General features: G+C 46.7%; 1 protein-coding gene across 2 annotated transcripts in view; it reads right to left on the bottom strand.

Annotated features, from left to right (window-relative positions):
• Window positions 1–26,446, bottom strand: part of pard3ba (par-3 family cell polarity regulator beta a) — a 110,666-nt gene that overhangs the window by 71,367 nt on the left and 12,853 nt on the right. For both annotated transcript variants that reach the window (XM_086179257.1, XM_086179177.1), the window contains exons 3-10: window positions 17,492–17,666; window positions 11,341–11,447; window positions 7,607–7,668; window positions 4,282–4,368; window positions 3,919–4,044; window positions 3,114–3,559; window positions 1,595–1,734; window positions 562–690 (exon numbers count right to left, since the gene is read on the bottom strand). In XM_086179257.1, the coding sequence (XP_086035383.1) occupies window positions 562–690; window positions 1,595–1,734; window positions 3,114–3,559; window positions 3,919–4,044; window positions 4,282–4,368; window positions 7,607–7,668; window positions 11,341–11,447; window positions 17,492–17,666 (1,272 nt within the window). The remainder of the gene's footprint in view (window positions 1–561; window positions 691–1,594; window positions 1,735–3,113; window positions 3,560–3,918; window positions 4,045–4,281; window positions 4,369–7,606; window positions 7,669–11,340; window positions 11,448–17,491; window positions 17,667–26,446) is intronic.

Genomic DNA, 26,446 nt, shown 5'->3' with positions numbered 1-26,446 from the left:
AAGTAACGGAGCAGGGGAATCATCGGTATAGAGGACAGGATAGAGAAAACAGCAGTAAGCGCCACACCTAGCTTCTCTGTTTATTGATCTCCTGCGAGGCAAAGTCAAACTATGTCACTGTCACAACGGTCGGCATCGTGACCTCTGACCTTGTGTGCCGCCGCAGGTAAAGCGGTCACTTAACACTCGCGGCATGTAGACATTTACCGCCACGCGTTTCCTGTGGGGTAGGCGGGAGGGCCGCTGTGGCTTGTGACTTCCTCTGACATCGCTGTGTCAACAAAGCGGAGGATGACAGGAAGAGTGTTTTCTGAATGTGTGTGTGTGTGTGTGTGTGTGTGTGTGTGTCTGTGTGCACATCAACATAAAGGCTCTTTCACGGGAGGAAAAAGGAAAGTGGCACAATATGTAGGAAATGAGAGACGGCGAGGAGAAACGAGAGGGAGAACACCTGGGGAGACAAATGATCAACAACAGCAGATGAAATGAGGGACATACCAAAGAAGAAGAAAGCGGAGGACACTGTAAGGACATATAGTGTGTTTGTGTATTTTCTCTTACCAGCTCCCGCGGCAGGAAGATGTCCTCCTGGCGCATCACCACCACACACACGCTCTCACCCTGTTTGGTGCTGCGCAGCATGGCCACGAGTTCCTCCTGGGTACGGTCTGTCATGTCTACTCCGTTCACCTACACGCAAAAAATACCACACACACACACACACACACACACACACACACACACACACACACAGTAGATTAAAGCGAAGTGTATTATCCTCTGGCGGTGCTCTGCTAACACGCTTCCAACAGTAGAGGATCAGATACTTGTGTGTTGCAAGGGTCAGACTCTCACAAGTACTAGCTGTGTATGTACTTTTCGGTGTACTTTCTTTTTCAAGCATCCGCAGTCATGTGGCACTGACCCTGTTTAAGGAACTGCGTGTGTGTCCTTGTGGTTTTTAAGAACCATGTTGTTACGGTGGCTCTGGTTCGAGTTACCGGCCTCCAGCTGGAGACCTTTTTTTGGTCATCTCGAAAATATTTATATCTTTGTAAAACTGAGAAAATCTGCATGTTAAATACCCGCTATAACATTTTAATTATGGATCTGGGTATAATTCCATTTCATTCCTTCAGAACTCCTCCAAAAATGTGACTGTAGGCAGACACTTTAACAAGAAAGTGCACTAAATGTGGACATGGACTTAACTTAATCCCACAGTGCACGAGTGGATTGTTTATGATTTGAAGCCACACCTCAGCAACATGATTGGGGGAGGATGCCAGCAGGTGAACAGGTGTGCACGCTGTTGCCACGACTACCAACCTGCATCCCATGACGTGGCGTGTCGCTGTGGCACTCTGAGCTAATGTCGTAAGGACAAAAAGAGATCATGACAACAAGTCTGATGTGGGTAGACCGGCCAGGAGCGGCTAATCAGGTCTGTAAGCTGCAAAGCAAATGAAGCTTGACGAAACCGAACTTCGGCCGACTTCGGGGTGAGTCGAACGGCTCAAAAATGGGTCCGAAACGGGCGTAGACATTACGGCGCGTGCATGAATGTACTCTGCTTAACTTGCATTAACAGTACCTCAAGGATGCGATCGCCAGGCTGCAGGCGTCCGTCTTTGATAGCGGCGCCGCGTGGCAGTATATTCTTCACCAGGATGGGTCCTGGACCATGCACCGAGGAATCTCGTGTTACCACAGTGAAGCCAAGACCCTCTACACCTGCAAGGGAAGGGGGGGGGGGGGGGGAGAGACAGCAGCCGGTTTGCCTTAAACACATCAATGATCAGACTTAATTCGGACTTTTTAATTCCCTTTTAATTGAATTTCCTCCCTCGCCTCCCAATTCTGTCACTTTTCCCCGTCTCTTGTTTGTGACTTCCCGTATCCCTTGCTCTCTCTCCCTCCCCAGTCCTGCAGGTTTAACATCTTCCTCCACATTAACTTGTGTTTAAGTGCCTGTTAACCTCAGAGGGGAGGAGTGGGGGGGGGGGGGGGGGGTTGTTGCTTGGCTCAGCCTCAGAGCCAGCGGGAGAAGGGCTTCTCTCTTAGCCGGATTAGACAGACTCTACCTTTAATTTCACGTGTGAGCAGGCCTCACGGTGGCTGAGGAAGGGAGGCAGAGGGAGAAGATGGGGGGGCGGGGGGATAGAAAGAGGAGCCTGAGAGATATAGCTCCCTTCTCTTGCTTCCCTCCCCGGGGATGCAACGTGATTTCCACAAAGATTTTCCTTGTGCGTGTGCATTTACAAGTGTGTGTGTTTCTGAGGCCGCACGCATGCATGAGCCTCCACCCCTCTCTCTTTTTCACGGCCTCACAAGCCCCAAGCCATGAGTGAAATGTGCCACGCTCTGTGTATGTGTGTGTGTGTGTGTGTGTGTGTGTGTGTGTGTTTGGGGGTAAAGCTGGTGTGGCATACTAAAGGCACTGAGCGATGCTATCTGGTCTCCAAGCTAAGCCTCTGCCTGCCCTACATTAGCGCACCTAAACCTCAGCGCCTGTCAATCACGCGGAGAAAGAGCCTGTAGCCGAGGGAGAAGGCGTTAGAAACCCCATAATATCCTCTGCTCTGATCTTGCATCAGGTGAAAGGGATAGAGGGAGGCAGAGAATGAAAACAGAAAAAAAAAATCAAACAAAAGGCGGACGGAGGGAGAAGAAAATGGGATGAAAAGGTGCTGGGAAAAGAAAAACACAATAATAAAGCAGTTGTGAAAAGGCCTTTGAGCCAGAGAGAGTGAAAACTGGTTTCTTCAATCCTTTTATGTGGATCTTTTTTTTCCTCCACCTTTCCCTGGCTACCTGTGTGTATGTACACCAATTACAGCGGTGCGTTCCACTCGTCCTAACATCTACAGTACAGGTTGAAGCGCTGATGGGTTCGAGAGCCTCCGGCTGGGTTAAAACACAAAAAAACCACAGAGAGTTGTATCGATTCAAAATGTATGGCATCTGGATTATGATGAAATAAACGTGTTCATCCTTAATCTAAAGGGATACACTGATACTTTAATTGATTTAGGGCTTGAGAGCTTCTCCCAACCTTTGACCTTATAACAGCTGAAATAAACATCTACATCCACTTCCACCAGGATATTTACCCTTCTTTAAGTCAATTTTGATCTTCTTGCCGCCCTTCTTGCTTGTAAGGTTGGCCAGGCTGGGCAGAGCGGCGTTCTTACTGGCCAGAGGGCTCTGGCTATGGGTCCTGGGTGTGGGAGACGAGCTGGCCGTCCTGGCTGGAGGAGTAGGGGAGCCTCTTTCCAAGGAGCTGTGCCTGGAATGGGTCTCTACCGGCAGCGCTGGAGCTGGCTCTGGGGTCTTGGTGCCCATGTCTTGCCGCCTCACTTCGAGTTTAGGCTCTGGTTGGGGGTCAAATTTACCACGGACCACCATTGGACTCTTCGCTTTTGTAGTGAAGTCTTTGTCATCGCCGGAGAAAAGCTGGCCAATCAGGCTCTTCTCGTAACGTGGCTTGTTGGCGGCGCAGACGACTTCCACACGCACCACAGAGTTGGACATTGCTTGGCGGAACACTTCCTGTGACCTTGAGAGAGAGGAGGGGGTTAGTGGACTGAGGAGGCCTTGTTCCTCTGCAGGAAAAAGAGAAAAAGCTGGGAGGTATGTGTGTGTGCGTGCGCGTGTGTGTGTGTGTGTGCGCACACGCGCTGGAGATGCTTTCTTTGGAGGTTTGAACATACACACACACACACACACACACTTTGCAAATTTTGTCGTAGTTGCTAATGAAATCCCTGACATATACATAAATACTTGTATTTCATTCCATGACCTTTAATAAACCTGCACCTTATTAAAAGATTCAATAAGCACAGTGAGTAAGCATGCTGAGTCGATGTGGGATCTGATGAAATGCTGTCCACCCTCCCGCCTCGTCACACTTACTGCGCAAAGGTCTTGTCGTGGAGCTGCGTGCCATTGATTTCCACGATACACTCATCCCCCTGGAAGATATTATCTCTCCTGGAACGACTGTTTTCCTCAATGCTCTTGATGTGGAGGCCCAGCAACCTGGCGAAACACACACACACACACACACACACACACACAGCAGAGTAGAGGGAGTATGAATTCACCAGTGTAAACATATATGATTACGTGCAAGCACTGGCGTTTGCGAGTCAACATTGCAGTCTGCCTTTCTTTAGAAAGCTCTGAGTGTCTTCAAGTCTGTGTAGCAGGGAATGTGGAGTGGTGTGTGCATGTGTGTGTGTGTATGTGTGTGTGTGTATGTGCGTTTGTGATTACCGTCCGCTAAGAGAGGAGCAATAGGGTACGACATGGATACCCAGAGCCCCGCGTTCTCCTGGAAACTCTACTGTCTTCGTCAAGGTGCTTGCAAAAAATAAAAAAAGAAAAACAAAAGAAAAAAATTATTTTCCTCCAGGCTACACAGATGAAACACAAATTAGCTTATAGCAAATCCTGCCAAACATCAGACCGATGTGTGTGATCTTGTGTGTGAGAGAGCCAGTGGGACGCAGGTGGCCACTTCAACCTTTATCTACCTGCTTCTCAACCTCCCAATCTAGCCGGTGGACAAAAGAGAAGAGAGGGGGAGATAAAAGTGAGCGACAGATAGAGGGTCAGATAGAGATGGAGGAGCCGTTCTAATAATCTCTTCAGCTGTGGCTTTTAACAGCACATGAGCAAAAGCAATAGAGATACAGAGGAAGAGGAAAGGGGCCGCTTTTGATATTGGTCAGGCTGGCGTGATGGATGCACGGCAGCAGAAGACCACAGAGACGGCTATCGCTTACTGCGTGGTTGATACGCAATGTACTGTCATTGTTGAAGCTGTATTATACACGTCAGCGTTGCTGTGCACTTTCGTTTGTGGTCAACTCAGACGGAGAGCATCGCGTTTGCCCTGCAGAAACTGAGAAATGCCCCCGAACATCCTCAGATCCCAACCGAGACTTGTGTATTGTGCATTTTCCCAGTCGTGTTTGCAGCGGCAACGATTTGATGGAGGAACAAGCCACTGGAATGCACTGGAATTGGCGCCGGGATATTCTTTTACGCATTCAACTAACTCGAATAGATTGGACACGCCCCAAAATGCATTAACATGGCAGGATGCTTTTGTTCCGGCTTCTGCAGAAGAGAAGACAGAAACTGAATTATGACGACTAACAACAAAAGGATTCACAGTGTCTGTATACACACCCGAGGACTAGTCGGATCATTATAAACACACACTCTTCTGTCACTGTCATTCTGCTCTTGTTAACCCCTGAAGGGTCACATAAATACACACACACACGCTCAAACAATTTGCATTCTTATTGCTACATCTACTGCATCCCCGCAAACGCCATAAGTCACATTCCGCTAAATTGAATTCACAGATACACACATGCATGTTATTTGCATCTATTAGAGAAAACAGTTACATCTAAATTACACGTGTGCACAAACCAAGAATTATACACATACACACGCATGCACGCACGCACAGACACACAAACGCACTCTCACACACACACACAACATGCGTACAGACACTCATAAACAATCAGAAAAGGACAGGGTGCACACTCATGTAAACCTGGACATGAATGATGTGTACTCAGAGAATGTAAGGGGTGTAAACACACGCACGCACACACACACACACACACACACACACACACACACACACACACACACACACACACACACACACACAGAGCTTAAGCCTATTTACATTCATATAAAAAACAAAAAAAACAAAACAAACGGCAGCACAAACAGGCTCATCAGAGGCAGCCCCAGCTTGTTAGTGCCACATGCTAATATGCAGAATAGCTCCGCTCACCCATTTTAGCATCCCACTGACACAAACACAAACAAACACAGTCATTCCACTGGGGGTGAGGGGTGGGGGGGGGGGGCAAGGGAGGAGGGGGAGGGCAGCAGGACGGGATGAAAAGAGCAACGAGGAGTGAGACAGATGGAGCTCCCACTCTTGGTTGACTTCCTCTACATCAACGGAGACCAGGCGCCTAACAAACTCGCGGCCGGAACTTGCTGAAAATGTGCCCCTCACTCACTCATCGCGGCTTCTTCCACCGCCAGCCATCTGTTACCATGGCAAACTATCTGTGAGAGCCGCGCCTCCATTGTATCACAGTGCTGTCAAGACATCACTGTAGTGTAAAATGCTGAAAAATCACCGTCTGGCTCTCAAGTCAACTCTTTTCCTTCCTGAGCTCTTGTGGTTCTCCACAAAAGAACTAATCGGGAAAATCAGTCGGCTGCAGAGGTACGTCGGAATTATCCCCACTCTTGCCACAGGTTGGGGGGGGGCAACTGTTGCCATGGTTATTGCAGAAGTGACAGCCAAAAGAAATGAATATAAACCTCCCCATCATGTCTGCGAGCGACATCCCCGAAAACAAATAGGAAGTTGCCTTAGTGAGATGTGTCTGCATCCCACACACACACACACACACACACACACACACACACGTCAACTTGTTTCTGATCATTGGCTCAAAATACTGAACTTCCCCAGGCCCTTGTTCACTTTTCCACCTTCGAAAAGTTCATTATTGCTTTCAAATCACGCTGTACTTTCAGTTTCCGTGGAAACGTGTGACAAACAGATATACTATCCAATGACGCTCTGCTTGATAAAGGTCAACCGTCCAATAGTACCACAAGAAATTCACCACAACCCAACGGAAATCAACAAACCGATAGAGAATTCTTCAGCTTCCATTACAGAAGGAACATCAGAATCGGGCGCCGGATGTCCGAAGGCCAGTACCAATCCAGATTCTGTTCCATCACTCGCACTTGACCGTGACCTCACCGATGGATGAGACGTGTCTCGTGCAGTCGAAATTAATTGCTTTCATTTAAATTTGCGGTTTTTTTTGTTTTGTTTTGTTTTGTTTTTTTTAAGTACGAAGCGCTGCGCAATTCACCACATGGGGGAACCTTTAACATCACGTCGGCAGTGACATCATGATATTAACTTTCAAGCAAAACACAACTGTGCGTCCCGACTGTGGTTTCCATAACAGCTGCGATGACGGTGCTAAAACTCTAGTTGGGGGAGGGGCTTTGATGCTACCGCGCTCTTTGTTGACTGAAACGGAGCAGAACATTTCAGAGATCACGAACGCTGGAAAATAACTGCAGTCAGTGTTGCTGCCACACCCTGTAACGTGTCAGCAGCGGAACATCAGAAGGAGAAGCCGCTAAGCGAAACTGCGTCATAGTTTATGGCAATTTCTTTAATTGTCTCGTCAAAGCCATTTAATGTACTTTAATGAAACCCGGGGAGTAAACATGACCACTGGCATCAGGTCTAGTCATAGGGGTGAGGGAGGGCGGGGGAACACACCTCGAACTCCTGTTAAAAACTCACTTCTACTAGCCAACTACACACGTACACACACACACAGCAGTGAGACAGTTTAATCCAGTCAGAGGGTCAAACTATCACACAAAGAGTGTGGAGTGTTAATCCTCCATCGCTGCACTATATCATGTAGCTACAACCCTGTTGACAAACACACGCACACACACACACACACACACACACACACACACACACACACACACACACACACACTCTTACCTGAGGTTCATCTTGGCGTCACCTGTACGCTCCAGGACTCCTCTCATTACATGGTTGGCTTCCTGTAAAACACACAAACAAGCACACCACTTATGCACATGCAAACAGTTAAATACGAGGCGGAACAATCAGAAGAACAATCTAGAAACGCCGCCGTCAATCACCTTTGCTGACACAGGAGGACCACCGGACGCTGAGCTCCCTGCCAGGCTCTCGTCCCTTCCTTCACTCCTTCTGTTTATCTTCCTATCTACTCGTCCCTCCCCCCGCGCTCCATCACTGCCCCCCGTGTCAGGCAAGACTATTTTTAAGTCAACAAAATCAACAACCTCGGGGGAAATGAATGAAATGCACAAATAAAGAAAAAGCAGCAGCAGCAGCAGAGTCAAACTGTTGCGAGGAACACACTCGAGGGGCGAACGACGCAAACTGTCCCCCAAATCGCCAAAGACAAGAGGGGTGCAATTAGGTCCTTCTGCCTTGTCACTTTCATTGTGTCACCAGTCGTAATGGCTCAAAAAGACCCCGCCCACCAGCTCGCTACTTAGCACCCCCCCCACACACACACACACCACCACACCCAACTCCCAGAGGAACCCCCTGTCACACACACATACACACTAAATATATATGCTTCAAAACACACCCACATATAAAATCCATGTACCTTCGAATGTAGCGACTATAAAAATATCCATAAACACTCACCCACACGAGATGTAAACAGTGACCCACTTATCAGGGCAGATTATCTCACAATGGAGCCTATGTGTGTGTGTGTGCGCGCGTGTGTGTGTGTGTGTGTGTGTGTGTGTAAGTGCGGGGGCAGAAAGACGCTCTGGAGGCTCTATTGTTGCTGTGCATCTTCCTGCAACATCATGTAAGACGGCCGACTACACTGCGTCTACACACACACACACACACTAGTCTTGGGGAACTGGTAGGAGGGCATGTGAACACATGTACACACACACTAACTGTGCACTCGCACAATAACAGAACCCCACCCCCCCACCCCCACCCCAGGGAAAAAAAAAAACAACTGCTTCACTACATGTATGACGTAGGGAGCTACAAATACACACTTCAATGCTGTAAAATATAAGAGATCATCTTTTTTTCAAAAACAACAACAACAAAAAAACAGCAGCTGTTTTCTGAGGCTGTCACGCTGCGTTCAGCCAATCAGCTCGGCCCGCTCACCGTTGAGGTGTTGACACATGACGAGATGACATGACATCCACACTGGTGTGTCAGATGGCTGCCTTAGCATCTGATGACCAATCACAGACAGGAAATAGGAATGATAAGATGTCACAGAAAGCTCTGCCCCCTCCCCCCGACCCTTGACAGATGAGGGGTATAGAAAATGGATGGATGGAAAACGTCATCGATACATTAGTATTATTAGTATTATTTGTTTTTCCAAAAATGTGTAGTAGCAGTAGTAGTAGTATCATCGGTGCATGAGTTGCGTATTTCCTGCGTTATAAGCTCCTCCTGGGAGGTCATGTGATTTTCAGCGCGTGTGTTAGCAGGGGGAGTTGGAAGGATGATTTCTGGGGGGGGGGGGGCTTCCAAAAAAGGGGAGGAGATTCACTACTGTCCCCGCCTCCAAAGTGTGTGTTGTCAACAACGTTGTGCTTTCTGCCTCTCGTGCAGAGCCAACACGAGATGCTGCAGCTGTTATGTACCGGTATATGAAGCTAGTACTTCCTGAGGCAGCAGGTTGTGCGGTGTGACATCACTTCCTGCCCATCCTCCCTCGGAGCTTCGCTGATTGACAATTCAGCGCATGCGGGAGATGTGAGATAGTGTACTCTCCTGGTGTACCTCTAGTTTTACAACACTGCAAACATCAGTGTAAACAGTAAAATACTATTAGCACGCTCACTCATCCCGACCGCTGCTACACTCACGCTTGGCTTTCATCTGCACTCGGATATCAACTGACACGTCTGTCACTTGAACTGACACCTTCCTTCAGCTGGGACACCGGTGGCGTCTTTTATCACACACTTCAAATGAACCTTTCAACTCGGTGTTTACTCCTCGTGCTTAACACTCATTTCACTTCTGCGTCGACAAATTCTATTTTCTTAGCCGCTCACGTCTGAACTATGGCTTCCTCCCATATGAGAGCGTTTCCAAAAAACTATCCTGGTGAAAAGTGTTTAATTTTTGCCACAGCAGTTGTGTTTTGGGAGCTATTAGTGATGTGACGGGGTGGTATGCAGATATATGAGAGATGAGGTGTGTGTGTGTGTGTGTGTGTGTGTGTGTGTGTGTGTGTGTGTGTAGGTTTTGGACAGATGAGCGATGAGGTGTGTGTGTTCCTTGTGCATGTGTGTGAGAGGATCACAGCTTCGTGGTGCTAGCCGCTGCTCCGTGACCCCTTGACTTATCCATCACGTCACCTTACTTTCCCCTGCTAGAAAACACAGGCGTGTGGACACGGGGGGGGGGGGGGGGGGGGACACACACACACACACACACACTTGCACACACGCAGTTCAGACTGAAAAAAAACAAAAAACATCAGAATTTATTTAGTGAAGGTGTCAGCTCTTTACATCAGGGCTGGGGGGGAGGGGGGGGGGGGGTATCAAAGTCGAGCTTCCTGCTGTGTTAACACGTCTTGCATCACCGCACCTGGAGGTGTTGAAAATAAGGCGAAGAGGTGGGCGAAAGGAGGAAAGGAGCAACTTCACCTGCAACGCTTCCACAGGTAAGCGGGTCAATACCAGCTCGGAACGAGACGGCCCGAAATTAATCACAGGCTCGCTGCTCTGACTTTTATTAGCTCTCCTGTTAAAGAGAGAAAGAAAAAGAGCATCGGCCTTCACCGTGGCAGCCCAGGGGGAAAAAAAAAAATCAATTAAAAAGAGGCAGGGTGCATATTTATCACTCTATCAAGCTTAATTACACTTTATCTAGATTTCAATACCTCCTTCAAGACAATAGGGGACAAGAGTGTGTGTGCTGCTCTTAAGTATGTGTGGGTGTAAGTGAGTAAGTGTAGTGTGGGGGATTGCAGAGTACAGTGAGGACTGAAGTGATAGTGTATTGATCTATGAAAGTCCATCAGGCTCAGGACTCGATATAACCGAGAGCTGTGACGGCCTCCTAGACGCTCACACTCACTCACACACACACGCACACACACACACACACACACACACACACACACACACACACACACACACACACACACACACACACACACTCCAAGGCTATAAAAGCAATTGTTTTTTTTGCCTAGAAAAATATATATATACTTTATTTTTTTTCTCTGGGATGAGTGCAAACCTCCAGAGTATCAACCTTTTTTATATTAGGCAGCTAATGTAGATGTAGGACTTCACAACTTTCAATCTTTTGGGAAATGGATGTTCACACACCGGCTCTCATTCGTGACCTCACGCAGCCTCTGTCCTGGCTGTCTCACTCTCTCTCTCGCTCTCTCTCTCTCTCTCACACACACACACACACACACACACACACACACACACACACACACACAGACAATCACCTCCAAGAAAAAGCATTAAAGTTCTTCTCAATGGAGGCGTGTTTTGAAAGGATGGAGTGCACTTGAAAAGCCGACCTTTTCAAAGTAAGAGCCTGAGGGAGGGTCTTCTCTCTTTCTCTCTGTCTCTGTCTTTGTCCTCTCATGCAGTCTTGCTTGTATTATTTTATTATCCGGTTCAAACTGACGGTTATGCCTTACTCACCCTTTCAGCAGCCAAACTTCTGGGTTCATCCAGTGAGGTCACAGCAGGAGACTCAAAGGGCGGAGCCAAAGCGGAGTCGCTGCTGCTCCTGACTAACAGAGGCGTGTCTGGGATGGGAGAGAGTCAAGAGATGGACAGAAAGTTAGAGAGGTCTTCAAAATCGACACGTGCATGTTGTGGAAAATAAGAGTGCAAGTGTATATATTTAACACACCAGCTTATTTTAGGATGATTCACAGAGCCTGAGAGCCCACAAACGACCACACCCACACTCTCATCTGACCAGCTGTTGCCTCCCAAACAGTCACACACACACTTCCCCGCAGGGAGCGGTAACACAGGCAGGTCTGAATCAACAATAAAACTATCTAATTTGGAGCTTTGTGCAGCCTCTTGCTTTTAATAGCCACCCCCCAAAGGGAGCAGAGTAGGATTTGTGAATGTAAAATCTCAAACCAGGTTGTTTTTATATTCAGCTCCCTCGAAGAGAAAATAAAAGAGAGAGGAGCGGGGAAGGAGAGCCGTGAGATAGTGACAGAGAAACAGAAGGGAAGGCAAACAAAATTCTCTCCTTTCCTGTAATCAATCTCTCTTTGGAGGGTCAGCGTCGGGGTCCTGGTCTAACGTGGTTGGAATTGAGAGAGCGGACGAGGGGAACAAGGGGGAGAGAAAGAAGTGGCAAGGGGTCGAGGAGTGTGTGATTGTTAGGAGGATGAAAAATGGTTATTCCAGCAATCCAAGACACACATTTCCACTTCAAACAGCCTCCACATGTTCTGTCACCCCATGTTGAGTTGGGGTTTGTTAAATAATTTGTATTAATTACTATAATTACTGCAAGCCTCCATCGATCTCAATCCTTGCTCTACCTCCCTGGCACGTTGCTGATCCGCTATCGCCAACGCAGAGGAATTCAAAAGGTGACAAGAAAACACGGGAAAGTGTCAAAAGCGGTAGTTGCTTCTAATTAGGGCTGGGGGTTTGTTCTGTGTTTCACTCCTGTATCCAGTTTTCTGCTTCATCGAGGACAGAAAGGTGCTCTAATTTCACGTGGAAAGGCAGACTTCAAGCAGAAAACAAGATGATTTGCAGTAATGAAACCTGCTTTGATTTTAGACTGAAAAAGTTCACAGGATTTCTCTTAAGCATCAGCTCTTGCGTGCCTCTGAAATGGGTCAAAAATCATCTACAGGTTCCTTTCATGGTAATAAAATGGCTCGTGTGATAAGGTGGCAATTAAATGCACCACAGTAACTAAGCATAACGCCTTTTCTTGCGTATTTATGGACTGAAGTAGCAATCCAGATGAAAAAGAAGCCACAACAACAATGACGCAACTGCTAAGTGACCTCAGCATGTTCACAGTCAGGGTCCATCGGGCTCATAAATCCTCCGTTTATCCACCAGAGTCCATCAATCCTCCCACCATTTAGAGCTCCGCCGCTCCCCGGCCATGTGAAGGAACCCCAGGCTTTGACCTCTGACCCGCAGCGGCCTCTGGAGGGTCAAGTGGTGTCACCGATATTGATGGGTGCAACTCAAGATCGGCTGAGGGGAATTGAATCGAACGGAATCTTTACGCCTCTTGAGATTAACGGCACCTTCTAGGGGTCTTGCAAAAAACAAAAAACAAAAAAACAGCGAAGAACATGTGGTAGCACTTATCGCTTGGGATAAAGTTTAGGTTGGCTTGTTTGACAGAATTGTGCAACCACTCGCTACGCTGCAACACCCACCAAACCGATCTCAGCGGCCGCTTCGAGGCCGGGAATGGTCCCACCCGAGTTATATTTAACCACTAAACCCATTAACAACCTTTGCATGTTCAAGAAAATTGGTCCAGAAATTTAGATTTTTTTGAAAAACGAGGGGGGAGGAAAAAAATGAACGTGTGCATATTCACGCCATTCGACATGTTATGATCCCTGAGACACCAAATGCTTGACTTGTTCTTTTCCGAATATGTTTTGAGTTTTGCACATAAGACTGTAGCTTTGTTTTTGTTTTTTTTCCGAAAACGGTAGAAAATGTTTTGTTTTTTTCATCTGCAGCGCCTGGGGCGCTGAAGGAGGGGTCGTTCGTCGGTGCATTTTCAGGAAATGCGTTTGAATAATTCCTTCAGATTTGTGCTCCAGCTTGGATATTTGCCACTGCGTTTGCGGGCATTAATGGGTTAACCAGCCCGCTTATGGAACGCAGAGATTTATTTTAAGACTTTGCTCTTTGTTGCCAAGTTGTGAGCGGTGCTGTGTGTTAGTTCACTGTCAGGGCAGCAGGAAAACAGGGGTGCATCGTGTTTCTGTCTGACTGGCTGTTGCTGGGTGTCACGGTACACACACTGTGGGTGAGTGGCCTTTGTTTACATGTGCAAGCATGCGTGAATGGTGTGTGTACTATGTTGACTGTGCTTATGTATATTTGTGTGTATTTCTATGAATGTGTGTGCAGCCCGTGGGCAGGGTGGACTTGTTTCACTGGCAATCGATAGAGCAGCACCGGCTCAGGCTGCTCATGGGATGATGCGATAAGGACTCTCTTTCTAGAAGTGTGTGTGTGTGTGTGTGTGTGTGTGTGTGTGTCCGTGTGCAGCAGCAGATCAATGCGGCTCTAATCATTCCGCTGGGGTAAAGTGAAGTCCAATCACCCTCCTCAAACAACTGGCCCCACTTGACACCCAAACACTTTGATGCCTGACTGATTAGAGAATTACTTCTTGTGCGATTCGATGCTGACGACGCCCTGATTATTGTGAACAATCAGATTGAGGTAATAGTGCAAATAAAGAAGTTTGGGAAGGACGTGACACATCTGATCATTATTGACCTGCTAACCTTGCTGCCTCCAGGTTAGTAGGACATGTCTTTGTCGCCCAATTAGCAGGACAATGTTTTCTACTTGCAACTGTAATGCAGCTTATCTAGTTTGTGGTTTTTTGCATGGACTTACCTGGTTTACATAGTTAGTGAACCAGGGTGCTAAAATCATATCACGATTCAAGGCTAATTAATATATCAGAAGATTAAAAAAAAAGTCCAGGTCATTCATGATACAGTTATGCTAGCATGGTTGTTTTAACATGGTTACTTCCGACTATTCAGGCTAGTCTAGTTTACTAGGAGAAAACAAGTTGCAAGTACTGCAAGTAGCGTGCTCGTGGGCGACTGCGTCACCCGGAACTCTCCAGTCCTTCTGCCGTTTTCGGAGTTCTCACTCGCTACTTGAAAAAAAAAACAAAAAAAAAAACCTCCAAGCTAGCTATTATGTAGCAACCGACACGCTGAAAATAGCAAGTTTTGATCAAGATTTCAACCGTGCAACATGGATTGTGATTGGCTTGATACAAACCAGCCAAGGCGTTTTTCTTTCATTGTAGCAGAATGATGAGACGTTTGGCCAAAAAGAGTAAAGAGTAGAGTAGAAAGACAATTTCTTTCTTTCCCTTGGTGTCTTTTATTTTCAGGTTGGTTTCTTTTTCTAATTTGAGGTCGGGTTTAAGAAGTCTTACTTGAAGTATGAGGATATAAGCAGGTACAAAGACAGATTGTAACTGTGATAGCATGTGCATTATAAACCTACATTTGGAATTTACCGTCAAAAGTAAAGGAACGGGAAATCTGGATTAAATAATCAACAAATAATGCATCCATAACATCTTATGTCCGTCTGCTTCCACCTCATCTTCTTGATTGGTTGCAGGCTCTTTTTTTTTTTTACACCCTTGTCTTACGTAGCTACAGTAGAAACACTCCAAACGCTACTGTCATTTGCAGGGTAAGCTAGGGATACAGGCCAACACGCGCTAGCACAATTATTTTCTATCGAAGCCTGCACACTGGCAATGTCTTAATGAGTTTAATCAGAGGCCTGTCAGGAAACTCCACCGCCTCATTTTTCTTCAGGAGAAGCAGCACGTTTGCTCGTCGCTCTGCCAACTTCAAGGGCCAGAGGACGGATTCCTGCTCTCAACTTGACACCTTGCTTTAACAAGAGGTTCAGCACCTTAATTGTACTTGATTTGAATATATGTTATGAGTCTGGCTTTAATTAGACCGCTCTCTTTAAGGCTGTAAGTCCATCATCCCTTTCCATACACCCAGTATGTTTAACTTGCAGCGGTTCACTTGTAACCGTGTGAGAGCGGATAACAAAAGCTTCTCTACTGCATCAGCCTGGCTCTATGTGGGGGCGTCACGGGGTCACATCATAACTAAGTTAGTCAGGGGTTCAACAGGGTTAGAGAGGGTGGGGGTAGGAAGAGGTCCCACCGGGTAAAAGACGGGCTGGAGTGGCTTCGGAAGCTGGAATTAGTCCATTCATACTCGACTAACAGGCTACAGTGCTAATCTAGTTAGCGGTGGAAGTCATGCAGAGAAGGGGGTGGGGTGGGGTGGGGTGACAGGTCGGGGTCTAGGGAGCCGGGTGGAGAGATATGGACGGCAGGTGGTTAAAGCTGAATAGTGGAGTAGGGGGCAGATAGTGGGGCATTAAAGGAGGCAGAGGGATGGCAGAGGGCAGGTGTGTGTGTGTGTGTGTGTGTGTGTGTGTGTGTGTGTGTGTGTGTGTGTGTGTGTGTGTGTGTGTGTGTGTGTGTGTGCTGGTGTCATCCTGCTCCTCCACAGCCAACAGATGGGGAGAGGAAAATTAAATGGGGGGGCAGACAAAACAGAGTCTTGTTGAATCAAACCCAGGCTCATTTATTCTTTTATCTCCGGCTTCATATTTATTTTCTTTCATTAAAAATATTATTTTTTTAAGCACCGACACAGAAACTCTTCAGTCTTGATTTATATTAGCAACAGATCACACATAATAGCAGGACAGCTGAGAGGGGGGGGGGGGGGATACAAGAAACATGAATGTGTGACTGAGGGCAGCTCATACACGTACACACACACACACACACACACGCACACACACCTCACTGCATTCTGCATTTAGAAAGAGGCTGAAAAACACGATGAGAGGCATCAGAAAACGCGAACAGCACAGTGGCGGTGAGAGAAGAGGCATAAAAGTGTTTTGGTTTTTTTAAGTTGCTTTTGAGGAATCTTCCCAGCAGCTTGAGCCCACAAGGCGCCGGACCGTTTATATTAATTATGAATTGACACTTCCTCTCGCTGAAATTTTCACTCTCCTGCTATCATTCAGTGAATTAAAAAAAAAAACTGCCGGGGGGGGGGGGGGGGTCAGATAGCGTCGCTCCCTCCTCCGAGGTTTGTCTGTTAGCTCAAACTTTGAAGCCAAAATTCACTGAACTTGGGGGAGGCGTGTAGGGTGGGTGTGGTTGAGGAGGTGGCCGTACGCGTAAGTTTTAAGAGTAAAAATACATAACTGTCTTGTGTGTGTGTGTGTGTGTGTGTGTGTGTAAATGCTGATTGCTTCATGTAAGTGCTACAGTATAGGGTTGGACAAAGTGGGGCTCAGGTGCCAAATTTAGCCCAGCAGACAGCGATTATAAGAAGAGTACCAACGGGCCTCATATTAACATTTTGAAAAATTCAGAAAAAACTAAATTCGCAGATGTTTGTAACTCATTATATTCGCATTCTGTGAGATTAATATACTTAAAAATTAAAACCCCTGATTATTAATGATTTTTCTTTTCCGATGATTTGATCAGGCAGCAGCGAGACACTTGGTGACGTAAGATAAAGAACCAGGTTATGAAATCTTCCAGGGAAAGGTCTGGATTCACGACTGTGTCCTTTACGAAGCTCAAATTAAATCCTCCTCCTCAGGGGGAGGGCCGTGTGAAAGTGAGAGCCACCGAAGTAAAAGCTGCTAGGTGAGGATGACAGGAGAGAACGCTGCGTCAACACTGCATCTGTTTTCACACGCCATCAAGTTACGGGGTAAGAGGGAGAAGAAGGAAAAAAAACCCCTCTCTGTTTAACACACAGAACTTACAGCTGTTCCATAACTGTATTTTCTCTCTCATGTACCGCTGCCTACACCTTCCCGCTGCCTCGCCACAGTACGATTTCTCACACGCGTTCCAAAAGTGTTGATTGAGCTTTCGATGCTCAGGTTTTGAAACTTTTCTTGCGTTTAAAAAAAACCTGCAACATCTGCGTCTGCCTCGAGGGAAAGAGAACTTTTTTCATGAGATGAAGACCAAAAACAAAACAAAAAACAAAAAAAAAGGACGTACTGGCTTTGAGGACGGCTTCGTTGACTTCGATCTCCCCTCTGATTGGCTCCTGGAAAGGTAGGTGGGAGTAGTAGTGGAGGGGCTCTGGGCTGGGGGCGGCGCTGGAGGAGCCGTTGGACATGATTTCTCTGGGACTGTCAGTCCTCCCGCGCTGGATGTCGAACACCGCCACCAACTGGAAGACATGAGGACGATGACGTTACAGGATATTAAAGGTAATGCATCCTGAAGTGAACAAGCTTTCCTGAAGATGAGTGTGACCGTGTAACAATGGGATTCCTGGCGCACGGGCGCACACACACACACTCACTCACACACACACACACACACACTGAAACGATAACAGTCAAGCTTTTATGTGATTTATCTTTCCAACAGTGGGGATGCAACCTGCTCCACACTGCCAACGCTGCAGAGGAGCACAGAATACCTGCAGATGCCCGCTTATTTTATTTTCGACGGGAACAAAAGGAGAAGCGTTGTGCGGGGGAACATGTTGAGCTGCTGCAAAAGTGTGTATGTGTGTGTGTGTGTGTGTGTGTGTGTGTGTGTGTGTGTGTGTGTGTGTGTGAAATTAGCAGTCAAATGAGATCTGACATGAGAATGAGAAGCTGTCAAATACAATGACACGGCTGCCACAACCAGACGGCCCCGAAGAGATCAGGTGGCCAAATGAACAGGGGAAGAAGGGCAGAGGGACGACAAACAATCCTAATTGAGACAGGGACATGAGGGAAAGGTAGGTGTGTGTGTGTGTGTGTGTGCGTGTGACGGCGAGGCCATGCCATCGTTGGTTTGATAAATGGGCGCGTGGCGGCGTGACGCTCTCATTAGAATGTGCTGGTGAAGGAAATGACCACTTAATGAAAAGCGATAACCACAATGGAACAAGGGATGGAAATAAAACAACAGACGAGTGGGAGACGTCAATTAACAAACAAAGAAGATCTGAGGATGTGTGTGTGTGTGTGTGTGTGTGTGTGTGTGTGTGTGTGTGTCTTAACATAAGCACAGGAGAGGCAGCGAGATCTTCCATCACGCGCTGACATCGTCTCTCACCCTAAACTCCTGTGATTCAATAGCCTCATGACACCTGGCACGCAAAAGAGCTCTGTGAAGTAAGAGTGTGTGTGTGTGTGTGTGTGTGTGTGTGTGTGTGTGTGTGTGAGTGAGTGAGAGAGAAAGAGAGAGAGAGAGAGAGAGATGAGGAATCAAGGGGTCTGGCAGATGCAGTGAGAAGAAAGACTTGAAGCCAGGAAAACAATCTGATTGTGCGTCTTGATGAATGCTTTTTTTGAGCTCCTTCTTTATCTGCTTTCCTCTCTCTCTGTCTCTCTCTCTCTCCTTATCTCCCTCCCTCCTGAGCCGCCGTCCCTGCACCAGAAAAAAAAAAAACAAAAAAAAACCTGGCTGACAGAATCAATCAAAGACGACGTCTCACAGCATAATGTGACTTGAGCCAGCAAAGTCGCAGCAGACGACTTACCTCTTCGGAAAGATTTATTATTTTGAACAACTTCTTTTAATGTGCGCTGATGATTTGTTGTGTGCAGGAGTTTGTTACTTTGTGGCTGACAAAGCCTGAGAGTGATGATGGAGCCGCCGCCATTCATCACACAATCACACCGGCAGGACTTTTAATAAATGATCCACATATCGCTTCATTTAGGGTTTCGGGGGTGTTGAGCTTGAGGAATTTTCTGCAGACCAATAACCTTAACATAAAGAGTCCCAGCTGACCTGCAGTCAGTGCTGATGACGAGCTGCGAGGCTTACAAGAAATTCGAGCGATTTGTTTCCTTCGCCAAAATCGTGTCTTTTTTGTAACATTTCATTTTGAACGCGACTGTTCGTAAAAAAATCAATCGATATTTACTTTTTGATGAAAGCAGATATTTAGGGGTGCAGCCGGACTCTCATTGTCGGGTCAGCGTCACAAAACCGATGAGCAAACCTCGGACAAGTTTTTAAAGAAAACCCTGAGAAAAAGTGCGCTTGTTCACCGTGTTGTGCGCGGTATTGCAATGCAGGAAGAAAAATGAGATCGTATTAATGAGTGAGCTCCGGCGTCCTGCGCCTGAAGGATTGCGGCTGCAGTCATGCGGCGAGATGGCGGTCGTTAATACGGTGAGGCTAATCACTCCTGAAGCGGAGATTTGAGATTGAATCCTTCAAGTAAAAAAGGGGCAGCAGCAAACAAACACAGACCCTGAGCACCGAGACGTGTGTTTGTTTAACTCTCTCGTCCCTCCTGACTGCCATTAGTATTCGAGGAAACAAATCACTATTTTTTTTCCCCTGCTGCATCGGTGGGGAGGAGGTGTGTGTGTGTGTGTGTGTGTGTGATATTGATATGGACCTGGGGAGCCGGCATGCCAACTACTGCTGAATAATGTGACCCCTCTGTCTCATTTCAATAACTCACACTCACACAAACACCGATAGATACTTGTGCATAATACAAATGTGTTGTATTGTTGTGTCATAAAGGCGCATGACCAGGCTGGCTGGTGAAGGTTGTGTGTGTGTGTGTGTGTGTGTGTGTGTGTGTTTGTGAACCAAACTGATTATCATGACAAACATGAAAAACATTTACAATGACACACGGGAAACAGGGATAAAGTCCTATGCCTATACACACACAAACAAATGAACACACACACCTTTGAGTGTGTTTTTCACACAACACACACACATTTAAACAGTGCTGGGGACAACAAGTGGACTCCATGGGCCTTCTTTCATTGAGCCCCAAGGCCATCCCATTTGAGGATCACCTTGAAAAGACGCCAGTGTGCTCTTACTTTAACCTGCTAGGACATCATGACTTTATTTTGAAAAGTCACTCTCCTGTAGAACAAGAAATAACCACAAATAACCACACACACACACACACACACACACCACCTATATGGGTTGTTGTTTTTTTAAAGCCCAAAAGTCTTCCAAGGGTAGTCAAATAAGTAGGGGGCGCCAAGGGAGCAGGTCTTAGCGACAGGTGAATACCAGGCACCAGAGGTGATGTGAGTTCAAGTTTGAGTGCTACTCAAACTTCCTGTCAGCTTGTCACAACAGACGGCACCATTTCATTTAAATGACCTTTGACCTGCCTGTCAGAGGGGGTAAGCAGTGTTATAAATAAAAAGTGATATTGCTACAAGAAAGAGTTAGCATGTAGCATCTCCACCAGCCTGGATGTGAAGCTAACAGTTGCTAACGGTTTACATGTCATGTCAGGTTTTTTTATTTCAATCATTGATTCTCAAAATTAATTAGGTTGGGAGCATGGACACACACACAAAAACACACACGCAAGCAATCAGCTTTAACAAAAACAAGCGCTAACTAACTTTTCACACTTCAAAGGAGGAACAGTGCCACCTAGCTTAGGTCAAACATTACTACAAACAACAAACACTTCCTTATTGCACCAGCTCACACTAATCAACCCATTATTCTTGTACGCTCTCATCTCTGTCGAGTGTGTGTGTGTGTGTGTGTGTGTGTGTGAGAGTGTGTGTGTGTGTGTGTGTGTGAGTGTGTGTGTGTGTGTGTGTGGTAGCAGCAGTCTATTGAGTTGCTCTGCTTTTGTGCTGTTGTCATTTATCTTAGGACCGCCCCCCCCATCCCCTCCTCTTCTCCGTTTTCTCTCTCTCTCTCTCGCCATTCTTCATTCTTTCTTTGAACAAGTGATGCATAATTCAGAGGGAGCACACAGCCTCCTGACAGTAGTACGGTAACCCAATCACCTCTCTCCTGCACACACACACACACACACACACACACACTCACACGTAAGGTACATATACACAACGACTCACACCGATTCTTGTGCAGCTTTACAAAGACTGTTTTAGATGCTAAAATTGGAATCACAGGAGAATAAAACCTCCCACTCTCACTGTGCTGGAAATGAATGCGCATGCTACGTGCATGACACTTGCACGTGCGTGCATGCATGCTACCTGACACTTGCATGCACGTGTGTGTGTGGAATGAGTCCAACTGCCGTTTACAGTAAAACCGTTGGAACTGTGCATGAGAACAAGATGGTTCCCTGCTGTGTGTGTGTGTGTGTGTGTGTGGGGGGGGGGGGTGTAGTCTTTTATTCTCTTGATTTCAATCAACCACAGTGAGAAATTCCAGAAGTTTCTCCTGCAGGTATGAAGCATGTAGGTGGGATGACTCCTCACAGAGCAACAGTTGAAGCAGGCATCATTTATCTTTTCACCACAATATGTTGCCTCTTATTTACCTTGATAAAAATTCTCTCTTTTTTATTTTTTTATTTTTTTTTTGCTGAACTTCCTCAACACCTCTTTAAAAGTTTCAAGCGAAGTTTACCAAAGCAGATATTCTCTGCTTAACAAGTTTATACAACATTGATGTTTTTGAATGGACTGAAAAAAAACAACAACAAAACATGTAAACATTATAAATATGGAAAAGCAGCATTTGGAAAGCAGATGCATCACATGTTAAAAGACAGATAAACTTCAGCAAGAGCCCACGTTCAGATCAAAGTGGATAAACTTAAGAAAATGGTGTTCTGTGCATGTGTCCCGACTCAATTCATGCTCAACATGCGGGTATCGCCAGCACAACAAATATGCGCACACTCATGTGACAAACACTCGTGCATACACGCCCTTGCGGGATGATGTCAGAGCCGTCGCAGGGACGGATGGCCTGTGCCATTTAAACAGGTAGGAAATGGGCTGTGTTCAGAGCTAACACTGCTTCTCCTCCAGCCACAATCTATACAGCCCTCCACCGGATGTGTGTGTGTATGTGTGTGTGTGTGTGTGTGTGTGTGGGGGGGGGGTGATTACCACTCAGCAACACACACATACCTGGTGTTGAGCCTGCGCACAAAGTCAATGATTAGAGAAGCAACCATAAAGACGAGAGAATCACACTCGTGAACAGGAAGAAACAGATGTGTAATCCGGTGTGTCAAGCCCCTCCTGGTGAGGCGAGGGGGCTCCTTCAAAAATAATGAATCACACACACAGACATCACCACTCCAACCTTTAAATGGTTCCTCCTTTCTATCAGAAGGCAAGCGAGCAGTTTCCAAACAGCAGCTAGTACTTCCACATTGAACATAACATGTCTTTGATGCTTCTGACGGACTGATCTGAACGCCAACACTCCACGGGAAGTTCCTCAAGTCTGCTGCGGCGGCTGTCGGAGCGTCTGCATTCATGCAAATGTGGCAAAATGACCCAGATCTCTTCTGCACAGTCAAAACAATAACAACAACAGCAAAAAACAGAAACAGACCTGTTAACATGTGCCCCGAGTGATCGGATCACAAGGGGACGGCTCAGAGAACGGGATGTTGGAACATACAGCAGCAGCAGCAGCAGCTTCCCCGCTGTTAGCATCATCACCACCATCACCAAACTCAGCGGCTCCACCAGTCGTGACGAGCTTCGATTCTAAGGGGGGGCCGTGATCACCCTGAAATGCTTTTTATTCAGGTGCAACACTGACATTTCGAGGCAACAATGCAACTTTGAATAACCCCCCACCCCCACCCCCACCCAGGGCTCAGAGCCCATCTCTGACAAACTAAATCATCAGTGAGAATGCTTTCGTACCTCCGTTTTCTCAGCAAATTTAAAACCTGGTTTGTTTATTTATTTATTTATTTATTTTGTCTGTGGCAAGTCTACAGATAGTTGAGTTATATCTCTGTGCACGCACACACACACGCACACACACACGCATCTGTCGTGTCGAGTGATGGAGCACATGTGCGTCCACACATACACACACACCGCCAGCTGAGGTATTGCAGTGCTGGCTGTGCACAGTGACAGGCCACATTATTATTTATGCACACTCATAAAGGGAAAGGGTAAACTCTTCATAAATCACACAAGCCCGAGAAAGAGAGAGAGAGCGAGGAAAGAGAGAGAGCGAGAGAGAGAGAGAGATGAGAAGGAGGAGGAGGGAGTTCAGGATGTGGGTGACAGGGGAGCTCCAGGCCTCGTATTTCTCAGGCCGGCAACACAAATATCAAAACGGCTCGTTCATCATCCAGGGTAGCGCAAACACATCACTGGTGGACACACACACACACACACACACACACACACACACTTGCAGCATAACACACTCAACATAACACACATTCTGATAAAAACTCAAGCGCGGGATGACAAAATTCCAGCTTTTGTCCCTTAAAAAGTCAGAGCCTGATAATCAGCTTTCGTCTCCCCTCGGCCGACACATGGCCAGCTGCTCCCACGACCTCCTCCTCCTCCTCCTCCTCCTGCCGCCTCTCGGGATCTGACAGCGAAATAGAAGGAGTGATTAACTCAGAGTTGTGAGGCCAGGCGCCCTTTCACCTGTGGCTCCCTCTTCTTCTTCTTCCTCCTCCTCATCTTTCCATCTGCTCTCCTTTAAAATGGCACTTACAAATCTTTCTTGCTTTTGGGAGATTTAAAACTATATTTATGGAATGAGCACGTCATGGTAAACTCTCCCTATCTGGGGGTTATATTCCCACTCAGATTACATCTTTAATATTAAATCACACCCTATAAATCAGCTGGTGAACCAGAATATTAACCCGCAATATTAACCTTTGCTGCCGTTGCCATGGCGAGCCAGCATCGCTCACAGCCTGACGGTACAAAACCGCGGTGACATCAGCTTTTTAGCATCCTTATCCTGTGCTCACATCTTGAATGTGATTAATCCAGCCTTAAGTGCTTAGCAGCTTATTATCTTTTAAAGTCTCTGTAAGCGAGAGTAAAACGGTCCCCCCTCCTTTCCACAGGTCTCCCCTCATGTCACACGCAGGCTGGCTAATAATACGAGGGGCCTATTCAGACACATTACTGTCCGCTAAGCTCCATTCATTAGGCCAATCAGTAAAGCTGATGAGGGCGCGCGCGCACACACACAAAAATGAGTAATAACAATAATAGGAGGATTGTGTTTGTGCACTGGAGTTCACAATGGCCACAGATGCTGGATTCAGCTGTGTAATTGCAGCAGGAATCATTAAACATTTAACCCAAACGAGCTGGATTCAGTATTACAAGCATTTATCCTCCGGTCGCTGAGAGAGTACACACGCGCACGCACGCACGCACACACATGCGTACACACACCCAGGAGTGTGACTCTCTGCTGATTTGAGTTATTAGTGGTAGGAGTGAGAGCAGACTCAGAGGGGAAACACACCACATATGCGCGCGCACGCACGCACACACACACACACACACACACACACACACGTGCGCGAGCGGGGCGATGTCGTCTAGGAAAACAGATGGAGTGAGTCTACTTCGGTCAGAGAGTTGATTTCTCTGTAAACAAGTTGATCTATGATAGATCATTAGCTGGATGTGATTAGCCTCGCTGCCTAAAATTGTCACTAACTGCATAAGCTAACACCCAGGCTGCACAACAACAACATCAATGCGTCTGTTCTTCCCCACCTACGCCCGTCTGACCTCCGCCCTCCTCTTGGGTCTCTTCTTCAAGAGCACAGCAGGCCGATCAGGTTACAGTCTGACCGTCTTGCTCCATTAGAAGCTAATGATTGGTGTGATGGTGACACGCGGGCCAACACGGCGTCAGGGTGATTAACAGAGGGAGAGACACCGAAAGGACAAGATCTGAGGGTGACGTGACCTAGCGTAGCCTCTATAAGGCGCACACACGCCCCACGCAATGAAAACAGAAATACCACTCTTTTGCTTCAGTGAACTGACAAATCACTTTGGAGAGGCGCCATCATTCAAAGTCAAAAAAAAAAAAAAAAGTAGCGCCACGGATCGTCTGGAGGAATTAAAAATCGCTACTTCATGAGGAATCTGGGTAATGACAAGCAGACTGGCACAACAAGAACGACTTCTCCTCGAGTTCTCTCGTCGTAATTACAATCAAACTGTGAGAGGACAGAAGAAGACTTGTGTGTGTGTTTGTAATTGAATATAATCAGATGAAGAGCTGTCGTGGTGGTGGCGGTGGCGGTTGGGGTTCAAGGTCGAAGCTGATGAGATGTGATCGAATCAGTATTCAACAGCTTTGCCCCGACACCGATACAACTTGCTGCGCCGCGCATGAGCTTCAAATTCACTCGTCTTCATTTTGCACCGAACTTCCACTGACAAACCGCCTCTAGAAGCTTTGATTCCAAATTCATCTGACAACTGAAACATTGGGTCACGTTAATACCTTAAAATAAGCCTTAACCTTTGGACAAAAATTGTGTAACTGCTGCTGATGTGAGCGGTAACATGTTGCCATGACGACACGACGGTTGAGGTGTGCGATACATCCATTAAGTGTTCATGTAATCACATTACTGCATTTGACACTATGTCGTTTTTTTTTTTTTTTTTGCCGTGATGTCTTTTTTGTTCACAAAAGAGTTTAGCGCAACTCAAGCGAAGCGGAAATTTTAGCGAGGTTGCCTAGCGACCAGAGGGAAGTCAATCTTGCCACAAAGAAAGATCTTGTTTGGAATATTACCTCAACCAGAACATGCAAACGCTGTTGGCAGCCCTAAAGGCAGGTCACCACTCTTCTTCAATCAATCTGACGCTATTTGACATTTTCAAACATGAGTACTTTATGGAGCAGGAACATCAGACTTCTGTAAAAGTGCACAGAGACGGAACGGAGGGGCAAAATGTTCTCGCTTTTCATGAGAAAATGTGGTTTTGGCACCGTTGGGAGGAGGAATACCAACTCCCAGTCTTGACCAAACGTAGTCCACACCATGTAAAATGAACATTGTTCATCATGAGTTTTAGACAATCATATCTTTAAAAAAAAAATAACTAAACTTAAGAACACAGCAGTGAGGCAGGAACTATAACAGCTGGCTGCAGGTGTACTTCCCTTTATACCTTCGTTCAGGAACTATAATTATCATTCACAGGTGTCAGACGGGCCTGATGTCGAACAGATAGGACGTAGGCATCA

This window comes from Aulostomus chinensis, chromosome 1 (genome assembly GCF_037954235.1).
Source record: "Aulostomus chinensis isolate RoL2024-O1b breed Wild chromosome 1, RoL_Achi_v1.0, whole genome shotgun sequence".
NCBI lineage: Eukaryota > Metazoa > Chordata > Actinopteri > Syngnathiformes > Aulostomidae > Aulostomus > Aulostomus chinensis.
Note: the sequence above shows the minus strand (reverse complement) of the source record. Positions and strands in the feature narration are given on the sequence as shown.